Source organism: Argiope bruennichi, chromosome 4, assembly GCF_947563725.1.
Source record: "Argiope bruennichi chromosome 4, qqArgBrue1.1, whole genome shotgun sequence".
Classification (NCBI taxonomy): domain Eukaryota; kingdom Metazoa; phylum Arthropoda; class Arachnida; order Araneae; family Araneidae; genus Argiope; species Argiope bruennichi.
This window is the reverse complement of record NC_079154.1, coordinates 103,568,048-103,588,039: the sequence shown is the minus strand read 5'-3', so window position 1 is coordinate 103,588,039 and position 19,992 is coordinate 103,568,048. Positions and strand designations below refer to the sequence as shown.

General features: G+C 26.7%; 1 protein-coding gene across 1 annotated transcript in view; it reads left to right on the top strand.

Moving 5' to 3' along the window:
* The window catches only part of LOC129965619 (collagen alpha-1(IV) chain-like), a 124,879-nt gene that overhangs the window by 100,337 nt on the left and 4,550 nt on the right, over positions 1 to 19,992 (top strand). The window contains exons 25-37 of the mRNA XM_056079671.1: positions 73 to 186; positions 444 to 614; positions 2,053 to 2,142; positions 2,365 to 2,526; positions 3,732 to 3,917; positions 4,757 to 4,890; positions 5,780 to 5,906; positions 8,177 to 8,356; positions 9,203 to 9,256; positions 10,299 to 10,484; positions 13,599 to 13,729; positions 17,363 to 17,507; positions 19,138 to 19,374. Of these exons, the coding sequence (XP_055935646.1) occupies positions 73 to 186; positions 444 to 614; positions 2,053 to 2,142; positions 2,365 to 2,526; positions 3,732 to 3,917; positions 4,757 to 4,890; positions 5,780 to 5,906; positions 8,177 to 8,356; positions 9,203 to 9,256; positions 10,299 to 10,484; positions 13,599 to 13,729; positions 17,363 to 17,507; positions 19,138 to 19,374 (1,917 nt within the window). The remainder of the gene's footprint in view (positions 1 to 72; positions 187 to 443; positions 615 to 2,052; positions 2,143 to 2,364; positions 2,527 to 3,731; positions 3,918 to 4,756; positions 4,891 to 5,779; positions 5,907 to 8,176; positions 8,357 to 9,202; positions 9,257 to 10,298; positions 10,485 to 13,598; positions 13,730 to 17,362; positions 17,508 to 19,137; positions 19,375 to 19,992) is intronic.

Here is a 19,992-nt window from a genome sequence, read left to right as displayed (position 1 = left end):
ATTGGGAATTTACATAAATAATTGTTTAATTTCAACCTTTTTATTTCACTGAAAACTAATTTCTTTTGGCAGGATCTCCTGGTTATGATGGTGTTCCAGGTTTTTCAGGTGAAAAAGGTGAACCTGGAGATTCTGGTCCAGGAAGCAAAGGATACCCTGGTCTACCTGGCTTACCAGGTTTACCTGGTATGTAATTTTTAATTTTTATAATAAATTATTGCAAATTTTAATTTCAAGGAAAATGTGATGAAAACTGATTCATATATAAAGAACAATATTTTTGAAATATCTGTAAATGTTGAACATTTATTGTGTTAAAGTTTTGATAAATTAGCATAAAATTCATATCACGAAGAAGTATTATCAAATTTAATTATTGTGTTAATGTTTAATTATTTTGACAGAAATGAATTCAATTTTTTTATGATTTTCTTTCATCTAAGGTATGCCTGGTGATAAAGGAGAACGTGGCCTAGAAGGCTTGCCTGGATTTCCTGGGATGAAAGGCTTAAGAGGGGATGAAGGTACACCGGGTGCTCAAGGTCCAGGTGGAATTGCTGGTCGTCCTGGTCAGCCAGGGACATTTGGAAAGGATGGGTTACCTGGTCTTCCTGGTAATTTTTCCTTTTATTAAAAGACATTAAAAAATTAATATGTATCTGTCATTTTTTTTTTTTTTTTTTTTTTTTGAAATTCAAAGAAAAAAATCTGCATTGTTAATATCTTGCTTTTTAAAAATATTTAATATTGAATTTCGGTTTCTGTTTAGTTATACTCGAAAATTTTAAATCTAAGGTACTTATGTTATCATAACTTTAATTGCAATATTATTGTATTTTATTTTATTTATATCTCAAACTCTTCTTTTTAAATGATTTTTTTTATGATTTTATAATGGGACTATGTTTGAATATGGTATCAAAATATAAAAACTTAATAATGTGTAGTAGGCGAATAATAATTTAAATGACATTTGTTACAAAGTAAAGTTATATATGAAATTATGAAAGTTGATTGAATATAAGATATTTTTTATGCTTTTGGTGTGATAATTACCGTATTTAAATTATTCCCAAGTTTAGTATGAAATTATCTATATTGCAGAATTCAAAATTTATTGGTATTTCCATTACATTTTTATTGACCAAGTGATTTAAAGAAAGATTTTTAGATTTTGGGATTTAAATTAATTTAGTTTTATGGCAAACAGTAGTTTAAAATATGTGTTTGTTAAGATAATCATATGTCCTTGTACTGAAATACTGGCAGAACCCTTTTTATATTTAATTCCTTATATTCCAAATAATATACAAGTGGACATTTTATTTTAGTTATGATGAAATTATCTTGAAATGTAAATAAATTATTTTTAAATTGGCAAAGTTTGAAACATGAATGGTGATTATTCAGTGGTATCAAAATTACATGATTTGGGTAACTATCAACTTCAGTAACTTTCAGTAAAGTCTTATAAAACAAGAAAAAAAAATTTTGTTGTTTTAATCTGTTTTGTTTTGAATTCATAAAATATTCTGTTATGTCCAAATTCAGTAAAGAAAAACTGCAACACTTCAAAAATTAGTTTGCTAAAAACTTTTATTTTGAAAATGCATTTTATTTAAGAAGATCTGTTGAAACTAATTAAAATTAATCATATTAATAGGATTTAACAATACTAGGTGAATAAAACACAGACTGAATGAGGAAGTAATTTTTGCTGGTGGTGCTCTTTTTATCAATTTTGGTGTTTAACAATGTTTTTAATTTGAAATTTTAATAACATGCAATTGATTATTTATCAAAAATTTATGTTCTGTAAATTATTCACAATGGGTTTTTATCACATATAATATCAGTGAATTTTTAATTAGTTTTTCCACCTGGAATGCCACATTCTCTGAAATCTTTATAAATAAACTGTATATTTGTTTGATTTTTTATTCATTTTTGATTATTCTGTTGCAATAATTATGTTGTTTTTATAGGTAAATTCAATTCATATACAATATTTATAAATTACATACAAATATTCATAGATATTACTCTTTTTAGGCAAGAAGGGTGAAATGGGAGACATGGGACCACTAGGTTTGTCTGGCTTTCCTGGCAGATCTGGGCTACCTGGTTTAGCTGGAATTAAGGGTAAAAATTTTCAGATAATACTGCAATTTATTATATAATAAATCTACTCACAATACTGTATATTTATACTATTGCCCTTTATTTTATTTCAAATATCATAAAACTGTTAACAATATAAAGAAAGAAAGCTGTAAATTTCAGTATTTTTTTATCATTTCATAGATGAAATAATTTGTGGAACTATTTATTAATTTATTGTTATTTATTTGCTGCTTTTCTTAGGTGTCCTAGGTGATGAAGGATTCCCAGGTTTGGTTGGTAGACCTGGACTTCCAGGGCTACCTGGCTTACCTGGTGATCGGGGATTACCTGGTTTATCTGGACCGAAAGGAGAAAGGTCTTTCTTCAGTGAAAGAGGAGATCGAGGAGATGCAGGACTACCTGGTATATTAAGAAATACAATCATATTGCACAATTATTTTTTGAAATAATGTTTTAATTTTTTAAATTAATTTATTAAATTGATCATATTATTTATTATTTAGAAATGATTGCACATGAAGTAAAATTTTTATATTTTCTTTTCTTTGTAATTTATTATAGGTTTTTGAAGTCATAATAGATTGATTTTATCGGGTTTTTTTCTATATTTAATATTTAAAATAAATCAAATAATTGAGAATTAAGAAAATTAATTTTTTCCTAATTCTAATAATATAATTATTTAATTCTTTCTGTTTTCTTTCTATTTCTTAACTACAGTATACTTGTTCTAATATACTAGAAGATTGCCCTTCTAGATGATCTGTTATCATGTTAACAATATCTCAGATTTTATTATTACAAATGTATGACAAAAGGTGAAGTGGAAAATCTCATGTTCATTAGCAGAGTGCTCAAAAAATAATGAAATATCTAATTTATAGTGCACCTTAAATGTAAATATTTTGTAACATTAGAAGTGAACAATAACGGCAATAAAGGCCCAGAATTAAATGAACTAAAAACATTATGAACACTTAAATCAAAACTTATCATCAAAACAGATAGTAGTTTACTAGCAGGAGGGGGAAAAATACACTGTCAAATACAAAATAAAAACATCATTAAAAGAAAATAATAGAAGTTATTTCTTTCCCGTAAAATGAAAATATAATAAATTAGCATAATCAAAATTGCAGATCTCAGCTCATTGATCTTTGCTACAAACCAACAAAAAAAAAAAATGAAGTTTACAATCTCATAACTAATTTTTATTCATGCTGAGCTTTATTCGCATATATAAAAAACAAATCAGTCAAATCATCAAAAAACAAATTTTCTAAGTGCCAAAACAGAAATTGGGATTTCACATCTTCAGGGATATTATTAAACTCTGTCCAGCATTACAGATGATACTAGACAATTATATATACTGATTATATGATTAAATTGCTGGAATAATTATAATATAAATTAGACCACTATATGCTTGCTTATTTATCAAACTGAATAAATAAGCAAACATTTTGTGGCATAATTTATATTATAATTATTTTTCTTATACTTTTTAGAATTTTAATTTAAAAAAATTGTTGTTTGAAGTTTTGATAGAATCTCTCTAAACTAGTACTTGATATTTTCTATACTTATAATTTTCATTTTTTCAGGAATTACTGGACCTCCTGGAAGGCCAGGGCCTCCAGGCTTATCTGGATTGAAAGGTGAACGGGGAAATCCAGGATTAGCCTTAGATGCTGAACCTGGACTTAAAGGATATCCTGGGCCACGAGGATATCCTGGCCCACCAGGACAACCAGGCTCAAAAGGAGAAATGGGAGATATGGGATTCCCAGGCTAGTAGATTTTTAGTCTTGTACTAAAATATTTATTTTAAAATCTACTAGTACATAAGGCATTAAAAATTATTTGCATTTAATAAAACAGGCGAAACTAAAATAATCTAAATTTCTGAAATTATTGCATTGGTTGCAGAATCAATTAGTGATATTTTCCTATGAACTTGTCTATAAAAAGTTATTCATATTATTTAATGGTAGTTTGATATGTTAATACTAAAAACATATTTCTCTTTTTGCTTTGATACAAGTCCCCACTTATGTATGGAGTACTTTATAAATCTACATAAATTTAGTGAAGATGGCATTCATCTTTACTTGCAAACATGTTCCATGTAATTTTCATTTGCCGAATTTTGTTTCTTTCGGTATTTGTATTTCTTTACTTGTAAAATGTCTCTGCTTTCAGGTTTAACTTTTTAATCTTTTTTTTTAAAACAACTATCAATTTAAAAACTTTTAATAGTAGAATCTATATTCAAAGAAAATGCAGTGATATACATTTAACTAAAAAATAATCAGGAAATATAATTTAGAAATTTTCTCGTTGCTTTGCAATATAGTATTTTTGATTAATTTCTGCTTGTCTTTGATTATTAAATATTAGTTTAATAGCTGAAATCTAAGTTACTACAATCATACTCTTTACTAAATATTTTTAAATTTTATTGGAGATTTTAAATACATTTTTGAAGAAACCTTATTGGGGTTAGTTTTACTTCTTTAGAGTATTGTAAATAATACAAAACTTTTATTATAATATGTCACTATTATTCAGTGGTCTTGCATCAAATGAGAAAGCAATTAGTAAATTTAATCAACCAATTTGTATGTAGGTCGTGATGGTGAAAGGGGAGATGAAGGACGTTCAGGTTTGCCTGGATCACCAGGTATCGATGGTATTCCAGGTATTCCTGGAAGAAAAGGAGAAGCAGGTTTACCTGGTTTGTCTGGATTACCTGGATTTAAAGTAAGTAACACTTTTGTTGTAAATTTCATATGCTTTTAAACTAAAAGGGATTCTTATGATAATATTTGAAATTATTAATTAAAAAATATATATAGTTGAAATATAATCCTTAGAGATGAAATTAAGAATAAACGAATATGCAGAATATTTATTTGTTAATGTCCTAATTTCTGCAATCAAGTGTATTCTGAATATTCTTGTTAATATGGTGAGATATTAGGTAATTTCTGATTTCCATCATTTTTCTGATTTAAAATTAACTATATAAAATCATTATTGACTGACAATTTTCAATATTAAATTCTATCGAAATGCAATTCAATAATATGATAATGTTGTTTCTAATTTGTGAAATATGTATTATAAGGAGATATTTTGGATTCTTTTTAGATATATATGCCACATACAGTAGGTTTGTATTTCATTTGAAATTTGTTAACTATCATAAATTATCACATTAAAAGCTGATTGCCAGCCATTTATTGAAATTTTTTCTATTTGAAACTAAAAAATTTTGTTTTAAGGTTGGGCATATTTATTATTCAGTCAAATACTGTTAATTCAAAAGTATTATTTTATACATGCTCTTTTGTAATACTGTTTAAATATATGCAGGAGAAAAAATTAGCTTGAATATAATCAGTGTGGTTAGAAAAAATAAAATTGCCAATTTTTGGAATAGTGAAATTCTTTACTTATGTTAGCATCTGAATAAATATCTTGTATTATTCTTAAAATATTATAATTTAAATCAGAAAAAAAGTTATTCAAATATTTTTCAAACAATTAAAATCAATAGGCTTGTTTTCCTTTAAGCCATTTTAATATTTGTACTACTTATTTGAAAACATTGATGATTACTTTTATTTTAAATACAATTACATTTTAGGGAGAAAGAGGTTTTGAAGGTTTAGTAGGATTCCCAGGTCCTAAAGGTGATAGAGGCCTACCTGGTATTCCAGGAGTTGATGGCTTTCCAGGTATTAAAGGAGAACGGGGAGAGTTAGGCGCTAAAGGTAAGAATATGATTAGTGATGTTTCCATGATTGACAAATGAATCAAACTAGCAGTCCATTTTCAAGTTAGACTAAGGATTTTTTGGGATGGGTATAATAATTTTGAATTGTGATGAAATAAAGTAGCTAATACTCAAGTCACATTCTTGACTACATTATACATGCAAGAGGGCATGTTACCCTCATGGATTATAAACAACAAAGCAGGTTCACGTGCATGAAAAACTTTTGGTGAGAGAGAGATATACTGTCCTAATGGTACAGTTATGATAACATTATCCATTTTTTTAACCATTTTACAATCATTATAATGCCATCATAATCAATGTAACTGCCATAAATACAACAATAATTGTTTAATATGGACAATGAATTGTAATACTAAAAGTAAGCTACAGTTTCTATGTTGTAATAAATTATCTTAGTCCATCTTTTATTAAACTTTGAATATGATATTAATATCATAATGTTTACTAGTTTCCATTTCCTTCAAAAAACTTATATATTTTTTTACTTAAAAAGTTTTATTTGGATTGAATTTCTTTAAACTGTTGCATATATTTTTAAGCTGTGCCATTTAATGCATTAATTTTTCTTGAAATAGGATATTTATGCATGTTGAAAATATCAGTTTTTGTTGGAAATAAATTAATCACATGCTGCAATAAACCATGAATTTACTTAATTCTGACAAAATTCTTCTTATAAAAATGTTTATTGCTTATAACAATTTTTTTTTCTGCATTTCAACTAGTTGTAGAAGTCAGTATTGAAAAAAAATATTAATATGATGCTTTTCATGTTAGAAATTGAAACCAAAAATTTACAATTGTTAGATAATTTATTTTTGTTTATTCTTATGAGAAATCTTAATTTAATACTAATTCGATGAAAAAGCAACCTCCCCCCCAAAGTTTATGTAATAGTTATTATTTCTTTTAAGGCCTTATTACATGGGCAAATACCGTCTACACTTTCATGGACAAACGCGCACGGAAAAATGTGTGTAGTGACATCATGTGGGGAATTGCTATATGGTAAACCTAAAACACAGGTGTACATTATGGCTAATTTATCCCTCTTTATTCGCTTTTTCCGTTTGGTGAATATCTGTAATTTACTCATTTCGTTAGTGGGATTCCTGTTCATACATTCCGTACATTATATCCTGCGATACATTGCTGTTATATCAATTTTATTAATTTTTCAATAATAATGATAGGTTTATGTACAAAAAAATCTAATAATTGCATAATGTATCTGTATTGGTATTTTATAGATTAAATTGTGAAAATCAAATTTAACACATAAATATGCTAAAAAAGCGATTTTGTGAGTTGGATGTGCAATTAATTTTAAAAATAAAAACTTCACTATTATTTATTAATTAAAACATTAAACAATAAGAGAATCATTCATATTCTGCAATTCCCTCAAATGCAGTATATAATGTGCTGAACAATATTTCAATGGTAAGAAAACGAATTGATCCTTATTAACTTTCACAACAGCGTAGGAATTAAATAATTTTTTAACTGTATGGAAGATGTTAATTACATATTTTAGAAATTCAAAAATTCCATCATTATTTTAAAAAAATTAAAGATTTAATCTGATCAAATACATTTCACAAAAAGAAGACAGTTCACATAAACATTAATAATTTTTTTTAATTCTGAAAATAAATTTTCTTGGTTTTGATGACTATCTATGGGTGTCAATAGCTTTTCATCTTCTGATAATTATTGTAAGAATTTCTTCGTGTAACATTTTTCTTCAATAATGAATATTCAGTGGATTCCAAATAGTCGGCTTTTCGTGAATAAAGTTGATCAAAACCCCTTTTTTACCACACGACCATACAACAGTTTTTGCTGTCTTTTAAGGAGTGATTCAGAAATGTGTTTACAAATTAGTTTTATATTGGCATCAATCGCACTATTCTTGGCAACTATGTCACTACCAAAGCCATGCACAATTGGTTGAATTTCATTTGCAAACAATCTTTCCATCACTATCGTCTACACATTCAAGCCAGTTGAAAACTATCCACAAAAGTGTAGATAGTGTTTGCCCATGTGATAAAGCCTTTAGTAAGCGACATGATTCTTATTTAACTAGAAAACATTTAACGAGTATTTAACCAATATAAATAACAAATTTTCAGACATGTGTTTGTTTAGGCCAAACTTTTACAATTAAAAACAAAATATATTTACTTTTAAGGAAGTTGATTTGGAATTTTTATATTTAATATTTTTCTCTTTTAGGGTTATCTGCATTAGTTGGAAGTAAAGGTATATCTGGAGAATCAGGTTTACCAGGTATCCCAGGTCTACCTGGGTTGAGAGGGGAGGATGGTTTCCCAGGTTTACCAGGATTGAAAGGTGCTCCAGGTGAATCTGGGTTTGATGGCCGACCTGGAACAGCTGGAAATGTTGGAGCAAAAGGTATATAGTTTTCATGTTGCTATTATAATTTTCTATAAAGATTAAATAAAAAAATTACTTTACTTACTGCCAACATTCATTTAAAATAGATGATATATAATGAATGTTTTTTTTTTAATTTCATATTTAAACTTTATATGTGATAAATAATCTAGCTTTCATGTTATTTTTTCTTGAAAATAAAATTAGTGTTCATCACTTCTACACTTCATGTTTTACCGATATCTTTATTAAAGCATCAAAGATGTTAATTCTTTCTTTACTCATATAATTTTCTAAAAGGTGAAAATGTGTTATTAAAAAAGACCAATTCTTATTAAAACATTTAATTGGACCTGAGCAACCTATAGTTATTGATAACATAAAATTGATGATCCACTAGGTTGATTGAGGCATTAATTTTGGATCACTCAATTAGGATCAAGTTTGATTTCACCAAAGTAAAAATTCAATAATAATCAAAAATATTTACAGACAACACAGAATTTCAGTGAATATACTGCTATGTGAAAATCTAATCACAGTGTCAGTATTTGAATTGAATATCCCTCTCCCCCCTTTTTAAATCAATATAATCAATTTTTACACGTTAATAATAAAAGTTTTTCTTGCAAATGCTATTAAAGAAAGTTACTTATATTTTAGGGAATATTGGATATAATGAATTGAAATTCATAAAAATAAATACAGCTGTTATTAACAAACTTTTTATGTATTGATACCATATTTTTATGCTATATTTTTCTTATTTAATAGAGCTTAATGATTTTTTTTTCTATTGTATAAAACTATTTTTTTTACATTTCAAATGAAATATAAATGATTTACTCTTCAATTTCTTTTTAGGTTTTGATGGAATACCAGGCCAACCTGGTTTAGAAGGTTTCCCTGGACTTCCAGGTAATATAAGAAAACCAGCAGCCTTTGGTGAATAGCTTGTTTGCCATGATTATTGATTTTTTTTAGACTCTTAAACAATTTAATATGGAATGCAGTTAGTTTTTAAAATTTCATCTTGTTATTTGATATGACTGAATAAGCATGAATTTAATTGAATCAGTCTTCTACATATTACTGCAGATGGAAATTAAAAAGTTTATATACTTCAAAATAAAAACTGATGTGAAAATTCTATTTCAAAGTTGAAAGCAATTTTTTAATTTTAACACTGACAAAAGCATGCAATTGAATGTTTTGATACCTAAGTGAATTTTGATATTATTACTAACTGCATATTAAAAATTAAAAAAAAAAAAGACTTTACAAAATGAAATTGGTATCAATAATTTTATTGAGTTATGAAATAATAATTTTGGATGATATGGTCATCAATTTCCATAGGTACTCAATTAAACTTTCTGTTTGATGTCTATTTCTTAATTTTTTATTTTTATCTCTTGTTTCCTCATACTAATGGAGGTTCGAGTGGAATAGTGGAGCATCTCCAGAACATTTTTAAACCTCTCATTTAGTGAAATAATAGGCTATATTTTAGGGAATATTGGATATAATGAATTGAAATTCATAAAAATAATTCATATTAATTAAGTACAGCTGTAAAACCATTTAATGAAATGGTTTGAAATGCTTATTTAACAATTTGTTTTCATTTGGCAATAATAAGTAATAAGAGTAATTTCTGTGCTATGTACTTTATATATATATATATATATATATTCACATAGATACATTTTTATTAAATTTTTTTTTCATTCTGTTTTGACCCGTGATAGCTCATTTTTTTTAGAAAACTCAATACACATATAAATCAAACACAAAATCTTGGACTGTATCATCATTTCTTTATTTTCAACTCTCACTGGAACACACACACTAAAACATTATATCATTTGGCCACTTGATGACACTACAAAATTAAGTCAGGAGAACGCTCTGCCTACTATTAGCTCCAACACATTCTAGATATATATTATAATTTCAGGTGAAAAAGGAGCACCTGGTGATGAAGGCGAATCTGGGCTATCAGGACGTCCTGGAATACCTGGGAGAAAAGGAGAAGCTGGAACACCTGGATTACCTGGCTTAGAAGGGGCTAAGGGCTTTCCAGGTTTTGGGACACCTGGAATAAAGGGAGAAAGAGGTTCACCTGGTCCTATTGGACCACCTGGTAAGAAATTCAATATATATTTCTATTTTATCGCTTTTTATACACGACATCTGTTAACTAATAAAAAAATGTTGAAATTTTGTTAAGGTTTCTGAGGGGAAAAAATACATATATTGGTAACAAATAAGCAGGTTATGTACAATTTTGAAGCAAAGTATATAAAATTGTAGAATTTGGGTGTAAAAATATAATTTTGATTCTTAATATCTTTAATTCTGTTAATCTTATTTTTATATATGCATTTTACAAAGGGAAATACTATTAATTCTGTTGTTTTATAAAATTAGAAATGTATTTCTTAGTATAAAGGAACTGTATTTATTTTTCATTTGCAACAAAAAATAATCATGATATAAGTATATTAGTGCAAAAATTATTTAACTTTTTATTTATATAGTGACTTATATGAATATTGCTGCTGTTATTTAGTTTTTTCTTTATAAGAATTTGCCTTACGATTATGTTTGAAATATTTGAAATCAGATTTAATATTCATTTCACTGACAATTTGTTGTTTTCAATCTGGATATTCAGAAACACTTTTCGCCATGTCACTTGAGTCTTAGCATACTGAAATCGATCATCATTATGAAAAACGTACCAGAATCGATATATCATGGATAGGGATTGCAATACCGGACCAAAATTTCAATACCGGTATTCGGTATTTTTTAGATCTTAATACCGGTATTAGAAATTTTAGAAAAAGAAAGAAAACAATAGGTTTCTTTGTTTTATTTGCCCGTTTCATAAAAGAGTGTAAATATCACAAAAAATAATATGTAATTTATAAATTATAACAGTATATAAAGAATCACAAAAAAAGTATAAATATGACTATTCAGTCTGTGGTACTATTACAAATTTTTTAAATGTGATCTTAAAAAACATAGTGCATCAATTGTACTGTTATTAAGCCTGGAACGTAATTTTGTGCAAAAATTACCAGCTGTCGAAAACGCTCTTTCGGCATCTACGCTAGTTGGTGGCACTGTTAGCAACGCCCGATATACTTTTTCCAAGTATTTACCTCTAAATCCCTCATCATCAAATAAATCAATTTCTCGTCGGATGGTTTTGGATATAGCTCATTTTTGTATTGTATTTTGGTTCGGTGATTTTTTTTGTTTTTGTTTATCGCTAATTCTAATTTTTGTTCAAGAGACAATTCCTTTTCACTATCGAAATTAGTATCATCATAGTCTTCGATAACTTAACCGAATTCTTCTGAATGTGAATAGGTTTGTGGGTAAAACATTGTAAGAAAATTTACTATAATCAGATTTGAATTGATTATTTTCTTTTCTTCTTTTTCATTTTCATTTTCAAAATCATTATAATTATGTAAATACCATAAGACATTTTCTATTTTGGTACGCCTTTCTTCTGTGCGATTTTTCAATGTTATATATAATTCTTCAGATAGTGATGTGTGCTGTTCTTTCATGATTGCAACATGAAATTTATTGTTGCATTAGCTATTAATAAATTAAAATCTCTCCGACATAATGCCTCTATAGTTAATTTTATTGGAAGTAGAGCTGATATAGTTCTGAATATTAAGTCGAATTCACTATCTGAAAAATTAATTTACAGGTTTAAGTGGATTATTGCTTTTTGGATTGGATTTCTAAATTTCAAAAACCGTTCCATCATTAGGAGTAAACTGTTCCAACTTGTCTTAGAATCTATTATCAACATATATTCTGTTTTATTTTCAGTTAGTATATATTTTTATAATATGGCATTTTTTGTAGGGGAAAGTTTAAATATCTTAACAATTTTTCGAACTTTATAAATTATAGGAAGCAATTCTTGATGGGTTAATATTTCATCCTCATTAGCAATATCTTCTTCCACAATTACATTGTTATTATCTTCCTTGTCAATATCACTCTCACTCTCTTCGAAGTTTCTATATCCACAGTATTTGGATTCTTCTGTTCTTTATTTTTTTAGTATAATACATCTATTACTCCTAATTGAATTCCATGTGCATAGCACAATTGCTGATTTGCACCAATCAACTTTCCAACTTTTTTTATAACTGTTGCTCCATTAGTCGTTATGGATACAATATCTTCTTTCAGGGATAATCCATGTTTCGCTAATTTATTATTTATATTTCGCTAATTAATTAGATTTAAGCAATTAATTAGCTAATTAATTTCGTACGTTAGGGAGACATAAAAACAAAAACGTATACTATTTTGCTATGTTGGTGACCCCTGAACATATAGTGGAGACAATTTAAAAAAGTTCTAGTAAATACCGAAAAACCGGTATTTAAACTTGTGAATACCGGTATTACAAAATTGTGAAATGGCTCAAAATACCGGTATTCGGTATCCCGGTATACCGGTATTGCAATCCCTAGTCGTTATGGATACAATATTTTCTTTCAGGGATAATCCATGTTTCACTCATTTAGATTTAAGCAATTAATTAAGCTATTAATTAGCTAATTAATTTCAGCCGTTAGGGAGACATAAAAACAAAAACGTATACTATTTTGCTATGTTCGCGATACTGAACATAAAATGGAGACAATTTAAAACATTTCTAGTAAATACCGAAAAACCGGTATTTAAACTTGTGAATACCGGTATTACAAAATTGTATAAATGGCTCAAAATACCGGTATTGCAATCCCTAATCATGGAGTAGAAAGTTCGATATTCAACTCATTCTATTAGTCCATTCCATTGTGTCCTATGGAATGATTAATTAATGAATGTGGATGGCCTGGGAGAAATTTGGGGTCTATAAAAGAGTTTGTGGTGTATTCTAGCAAACCATTTGTTTAGGGGATTGGAATGAAGTAAGCATAGATGAGCAGCCTAAATGAATTGGTTAAAAATGAAATGGCAGGAATTTAATCATTCTTATGGAGTGATCATAAATTGGTGATTTTTAAAAAGATTTAATCCTTTTGGAATTTAAAGTTATATACAGGATTCTGAAAAGAAAAAAGATTATGTTGCTGACTTTGTTATTAAATTATTATGTTTTGTATTAGCACTTAAACTAGCATTTTTTAAAAAAATTCATTTAATTTTTTTGTCTATTAATAATATGAAGATTAGCTAATATTGCTTTACTCTATTTGTGCAGGAATCCCAGGTCTATCTGGTTTGCCTGGCATAAGAGGTGATGTTGGTCTTCCAGGACTTCCTGGTTTACAAGGAGATAGAGGATTACCAGGGTTATCAAGGCCTGGAGAACCTGGTCCAAGCGGATTACCTGTAAGATATATTTTTAAATTATAATTTTATATTTAAAAGATTTGGACATTTTACTGGAGTTGTTTCTTTCTTATAATGCAATGTATTTATTGTCAAACTTCTAGATTTTGTTTGACAATTGCAAATGAAATATCTTTTATGCAATTATTATCAACTTGTTATTACTTTGTTAAGCTGTGTTCTATTAAGTGAATTTACTACTACAATGAAGTTTGATAAATTTTGCATAAAATATTTCATATTAACCATCTTTGGTGACCAATTGGTTCGCCAGGATAGATGGCTGTTTTAAACTTCAAATTTTAATAGGCGTATAACTTACATTACCACAAAAGCCACATACTATTTTGTTTGCATTTTCCTAATTTTCAAATATCCAATGACATACAGGGAAAAGCAACAGCATTTGAAAATAGAAAGACTTAGAAACTATGCAATGGTGACAAAATTTTAATGTTAAGTACAAAAAGATATCAAACAATTTATTAAAAGTCTGCCTTATATTATTCAACAAAGAAAATAAACCTGATCTTCAAATGTTGATTACAACAATAGGAAAAGAAGCAAGAGGAAATATTAGTAGCAACAATAAGAACAGCTTGAATCACTTCAACAAAATAATATATTGTTGTAAAATATGCTTAGAATATTTAAAAACAAACAAACAAACAAACAAAATATATATATGGTTGATAATTTTTTGCATTTTTAAGATTCTGCAAAATAGTTTTGTTTTTAAATAAAATGCTAATTAATATTTTTTTAAAAAAATTGCCTTGAGATTCACATTCCTATCTTTCAAGTTTGCTAGTTCTAAATCGATGGTCTGATCTGAAGAGTGCCAACACAAGCATAAATTTTCATCTTTCTTATTATTTTCATGCAACATTTTAGGCTTTAATTTTTTTTTTTTTTATTATGTTTGATAAAACTGATTCTACCATGAACAAATAAATTCTTCCCAAGTTCACTTGTCTCACAACTCAATATAAAACCTAAAGTTTCATTCCTTTTTTTTTATTTACCGAACTTAAAACTTTACTATTATATTCTGTGCTAAAAAGGTATTGATTAACACAAATTGAATGCGTTTGTAAAAATTTTAATAGAAAATAAAAAATGAAATTTTTACAAATGAATTGCCTTTTCTTACTAATATGTCTCCAATTAATTCAAATTTTGATTGCATATGTCGTCTTGTCACTTCTAGTGTTGTTAAATCATTAATTTTATTTTTATCACTAAGACTAAAGTTGTAATTAAGATCAAATTAAATAAATTATTGGGCCAAAATTGCCAAAAAGAACTATTATATAAGTAATAAAAATTAGTATATTTATTTTAGAAGTTTACTGTTATAAAACTAAATACCAGAGCTTAATTTGAATCCAAAATGTATTTTACTTGCCAATTTTAATTAAAAATAATTTATTGATAAAATTTTCAATTTAACAAAAATAAAAAGAAACATTGATTATAAACTTTGTTATACTTTAATTAATATATGCATTATTAATTACTGTACAAATATAAACCTTTTCTTTAAATATATTATCAATTCAAAGATAAATAGATAATTTTGATACATATTTCTTACCTTGTACTAAGCACATCTTGTACAAGCTTGTAAGTGTGAATATTGCACTGTCCAGATAGGTAGCCAGATAGTGGTCAAAAAGTATTTGGATACTTCAGTTAGTTCATGATCAATAAAAGCTAAATTCAAAGAAAATAAGCCATGTAATTTGGAAGTATGCTTTTTTTAAAAATACACAAATGCTTTCACATAAGGAGCCATCTGCATATTTAAATTTTGCAATTGCAATGTTTCATCTTTTAAATGATTTTGAATCCTTAAATATAAAAGTTTTATTTTAAATAGCTAGGGGTAAAAAAAGAGGGGAAAAAAATTAAGGACTTTTTCAATATAAGAAAGCATAACAAACAGTTCATTGTTAATACTTCCCATCAATCAAGTTTTCATTTTATTCATTAATAAAGTATCTTTTCTAAAAGAAAGATTTTTTTTTTTAAATTACCATTTGAAGGTATAAAATGTGACTAAATAAAAATTCAAAATGCATACTTATATTTGTAAATTTAATTACAAATAAATAATAGTTAAATAATATTTTTGTTTATATGTTAATATGATCAAAAATTGAAGATAAGTTTAACTATTAATAAAACATGCTTAAATTTAAAATTTTTTGTCGCAGCTGAAAAACAAAAGACTAATGATTATTTCCTAAAAAATTTTATAGCTGAAATTTGAATAGAAAAATGTAAATTCAAGCTCAAGTTTCTACCAAACAATACATTTAATCACTTTTAATATTCTTTTTATGCTTATTATCTTATTATAAAAAAGAGTATTAAAAAAGAATAATTAATTTACTAAAATATTTTTAAGCTTTTTCATTTTCTTTACAGAAGCATCTTATATACAGATGATGTAATAATATTACATGATATACAAGATGTTTCTGTATTTTATTCAATATTGTATTATCCAATCATGCATTTAATGCTATTCACATTTATAGTACAGAAAACACTATATAAATTTGTAATGCTGAATTTTGCATCTGTGCTTTTTTTTTTTAATTAATTAAAGATCTCACAAATAATTTCTACAGCTGTAATTGGATCCCATTTGTCCCAAACAAAACCTTGCTTGAAATGGAAGTGAATGTGTTTGTGTTATATAGATCAATTCCCCCCCCCCCCGACCTTTGCATTTATTTAAAAGAAAATAAATATATCATAATTTAAAGCAACATTTAAACACATGCTTTGCATTCTGTCCCATTTTAGCAGTATTTTTTTTTTTTTTTTTTTTTTTTTTTTCATGCCTGAGAATCCTTTAATAAAATTTTGATGTTCCTCAAAGAAAGCAAAAACCATGCTGCTCTGAAAGCTATTTGTTTATTGTAGCATATGCTAATAATTATTTGACTGAAAAGGATAAAATTTGCAATATTGATGCTTTAAGTTTTGCTCCTTTAATTGACATCAAAATTTTTGTGTTTCTGTTAAAAAATGTTCAACTTCTAAATTTACAAATTGATGAAATATGATTTTATACTTTTTAAAATGTATACCTTTTGTCTTCTTTATTAAGTATTTTAATGTAAAACACGAATATTATGGAAATATTCATTATATTTTGAAATGCATTTTAGAAGACAACTTTCAATTAACATTAAAAATTGAAAATTTCTATTTTTTATAACTTATCAACCATTTACGCAAAATTACGAAATGTTAAATGCATTCAAGCTTTCTTAATCTGTAGAATTTTGATATGCAGTTGAAATATAGAATTGCTATTTAAAAAAAAAAAAAATTGTGGGAATTTAAATATAAAAACGATCTTTACATAAAGAAATATTTCATACCGTATATGTGAACATATTTAAACAGGAACAAGCATTTATAATTTTATTATGCAATAATTTGTTTTGGAATAATGTGCAGTGTATTTTTACCCAGATTGTCTTTTTGATGAACTGTGCCATTACAGTCAGGGAAATGCAAAAACTTCTGTATAATTGTTATTAGTTGCAATTTATAAATTATAACTTCTATTTATATATATTTTAAAAAATAATGGTCTAATTAACTATACAGGGATTAGAGGGACAACCTGGAAGAGAAGGTCCTAAAGGAGAAAGAGGAATAGATGGCCTGCCAGGTTTCCCAGGACTTAAAGGTGAACGAGGTACTGATGGACTTCCTGGTATTCCTGGCCGAAAGGGGCCACAAGGTTTTACAGGTGTGTATTTATTGATTTGTTATATGGTACATTTAGAAGCTTTTGATATGCTTACCTGTCTTATTTTTAATGCGGATCAAGTTCTAACTGTATTTTAATATTTTTGTGGATCAAGAAATTTTCTAATAAAACACCACATTCTTAAACCAGAAACTCTGAATCATCAGCTATAGTCCTCTTGTCCTAAAAGAATATTTAAATTAGTTTAAAAATAAATTTCTTAAGACAGACATTCAAACTTATTACCAGTAATTTGGATATAAATCTCATTTAAGATGGTTTTTTTTTTAATACTTCTGTGTTTTCTTCTATTCAAAATCATTCTTCTTATCCATATAAGCCAATTAAAAAAGGGCTGAAGGAGTGGACCAAAATATTCATGAAACCTCTTTAAATTAAATAATTCATTTTTGAAAATCACAGGGATTAAAACAATTTTTCTTTAACTTAAAAAAATTAAGTTATAAAAAATATTATAGATAAATGATACTTCAAAATGATATCAGCTACAAGATATGGAATTAAATATCTATTCTGATACTTAATATTTTGTTAAAAAATCACTTGAAAATGAGATTTTACAAACACTTATTTTAACAAGTTTTCTTTTCATTTTTTATAAGCATAAGTGCCCTACAATATCTTCCCAAGTTTTTTTGTTCTAGATTTGAAGGTTCTAAACGTAAAGTTCTCTATTATACAGCATTTAAAAAGGAGAAAAGCACACACACTATATATACATAATCAGCTTTTATTATTAGAGATAAGGATATCATTAATGATTTTATTTTATACCTAACTTTGTGTACAATCTGATACATAAAATCATTTATTCTTGCAATTAGCAAAATCAGTTTTACTCAAATTTTAATGAAATCATTTACTCTTTAACTTAAGAATAGTTAACTCCTTTAATGTTATCACTTTGATTCATCTAATAGTTCCATGGACACTTGAGATCTTTATATATTTCAAATAATTTATCTAATGGTTTATTATATTTGTGAATAAATATTAGATCATTATTTGAAAAATAGGAGTATTATATGACTAAACAACTTTGGGAACCACAGTTGAATAGCTATTAATAGTGCTAAAGTTACTTCAAATGAATATTTTTTTAAATATTTTTTTTCTCAAATAATTCATTAATGGTTTAAATATGGCATTGTTTGGAATACAAATACAAGACTAGCAATTTTACCTTGGCTAATTACTTATCTAAAAAACAAAATCTCTAATTTTTGATCCTTAGGATCACCATAAAAATAAGCTACTATTTTACTAAATTAAATCTAATTAATTTAAGGATTAAATTGATTCTTCTATAATTTGGAATCAACTTAAATTTTGTGATATTTACTTTAAACATTACTTTATTAGGGATTTTCATTTCCAAATGGAACCATTTCATATAATGCATTGTTTTTAACAAAGCATTATAATTGAATTTTTTCTGTAGAATCTTGTGAAAAACTGCTATATTACACAAAATTGTCATTTTGCTCTTGATTTTTCTTATCTATGTCCTTTACTCTACATATGTTGTAATAAATAAAATTGAATAAACATAATCGAATACAGTACTTTTAACGGAGTATTATAATCATCCTTCTCCTTCAATCAACAGGACCCAAAGGAATACAAGGTGATGCATTTGAAATTGGTGAAATAACAAGAGTATTTGGCGAAAGAGGAGATCCTGGACCTCCTGGATTGCCAGGCTTACCTGGTGAAAGAGGACCCATGGGCGATCCTGGTATTGATGGACTGCCAGGAATATCTGGAAATCCAGGCTTACCTGGATTTGATGGCTTACCAGGATTCCCAGGAAACAAAGGCATGGCTGGAGAACCAGGATTCAATGGTAAAATAAATTTTTAGTTTATATTATGTCTTTTAATTCTTTTTTGAATTTTAATTATAATTGTTCTGTATTGATTAGTAAAAATTACCTTATGTGTTTTATATTATTGTCTTAAATATTCCATTTAATATACATGAATAAATTATCTTTCCGTTTAAATCAAAGCAAAAATAATTATTATACCTTAATTTTGCATTTCTCAGAAGAAATTGTTCATCCTGTGCAGAATTCCAGATAATGTTTTAAAAAATTTATATTTAATATTATCTGCTTCTCAAAACATTTATTATAATTATGGAATTAAGCAATATTAATTAATAATGGATTTTTACTTGATTTTTTAAATATTAGTGTTAGGTTTTTAATGTGTTGATTTTCATTCATGTTCTATATGCTTTTTCATATATATTATGTATTATTACTTTATATCAATATACAAAAACATGTAAGGGCCATGCATAATTTTGATTAAGATTATGTTAATGAATTTGAAAATTAAAATTTATGTGAACTTGATGAAAATGGAGACTATGAAATTGATTTATAAATATATTTTTGTTCAGTTGATGACTTAAGATAATTTTAGGAACTTATATAATCTATATACATATAAACCAT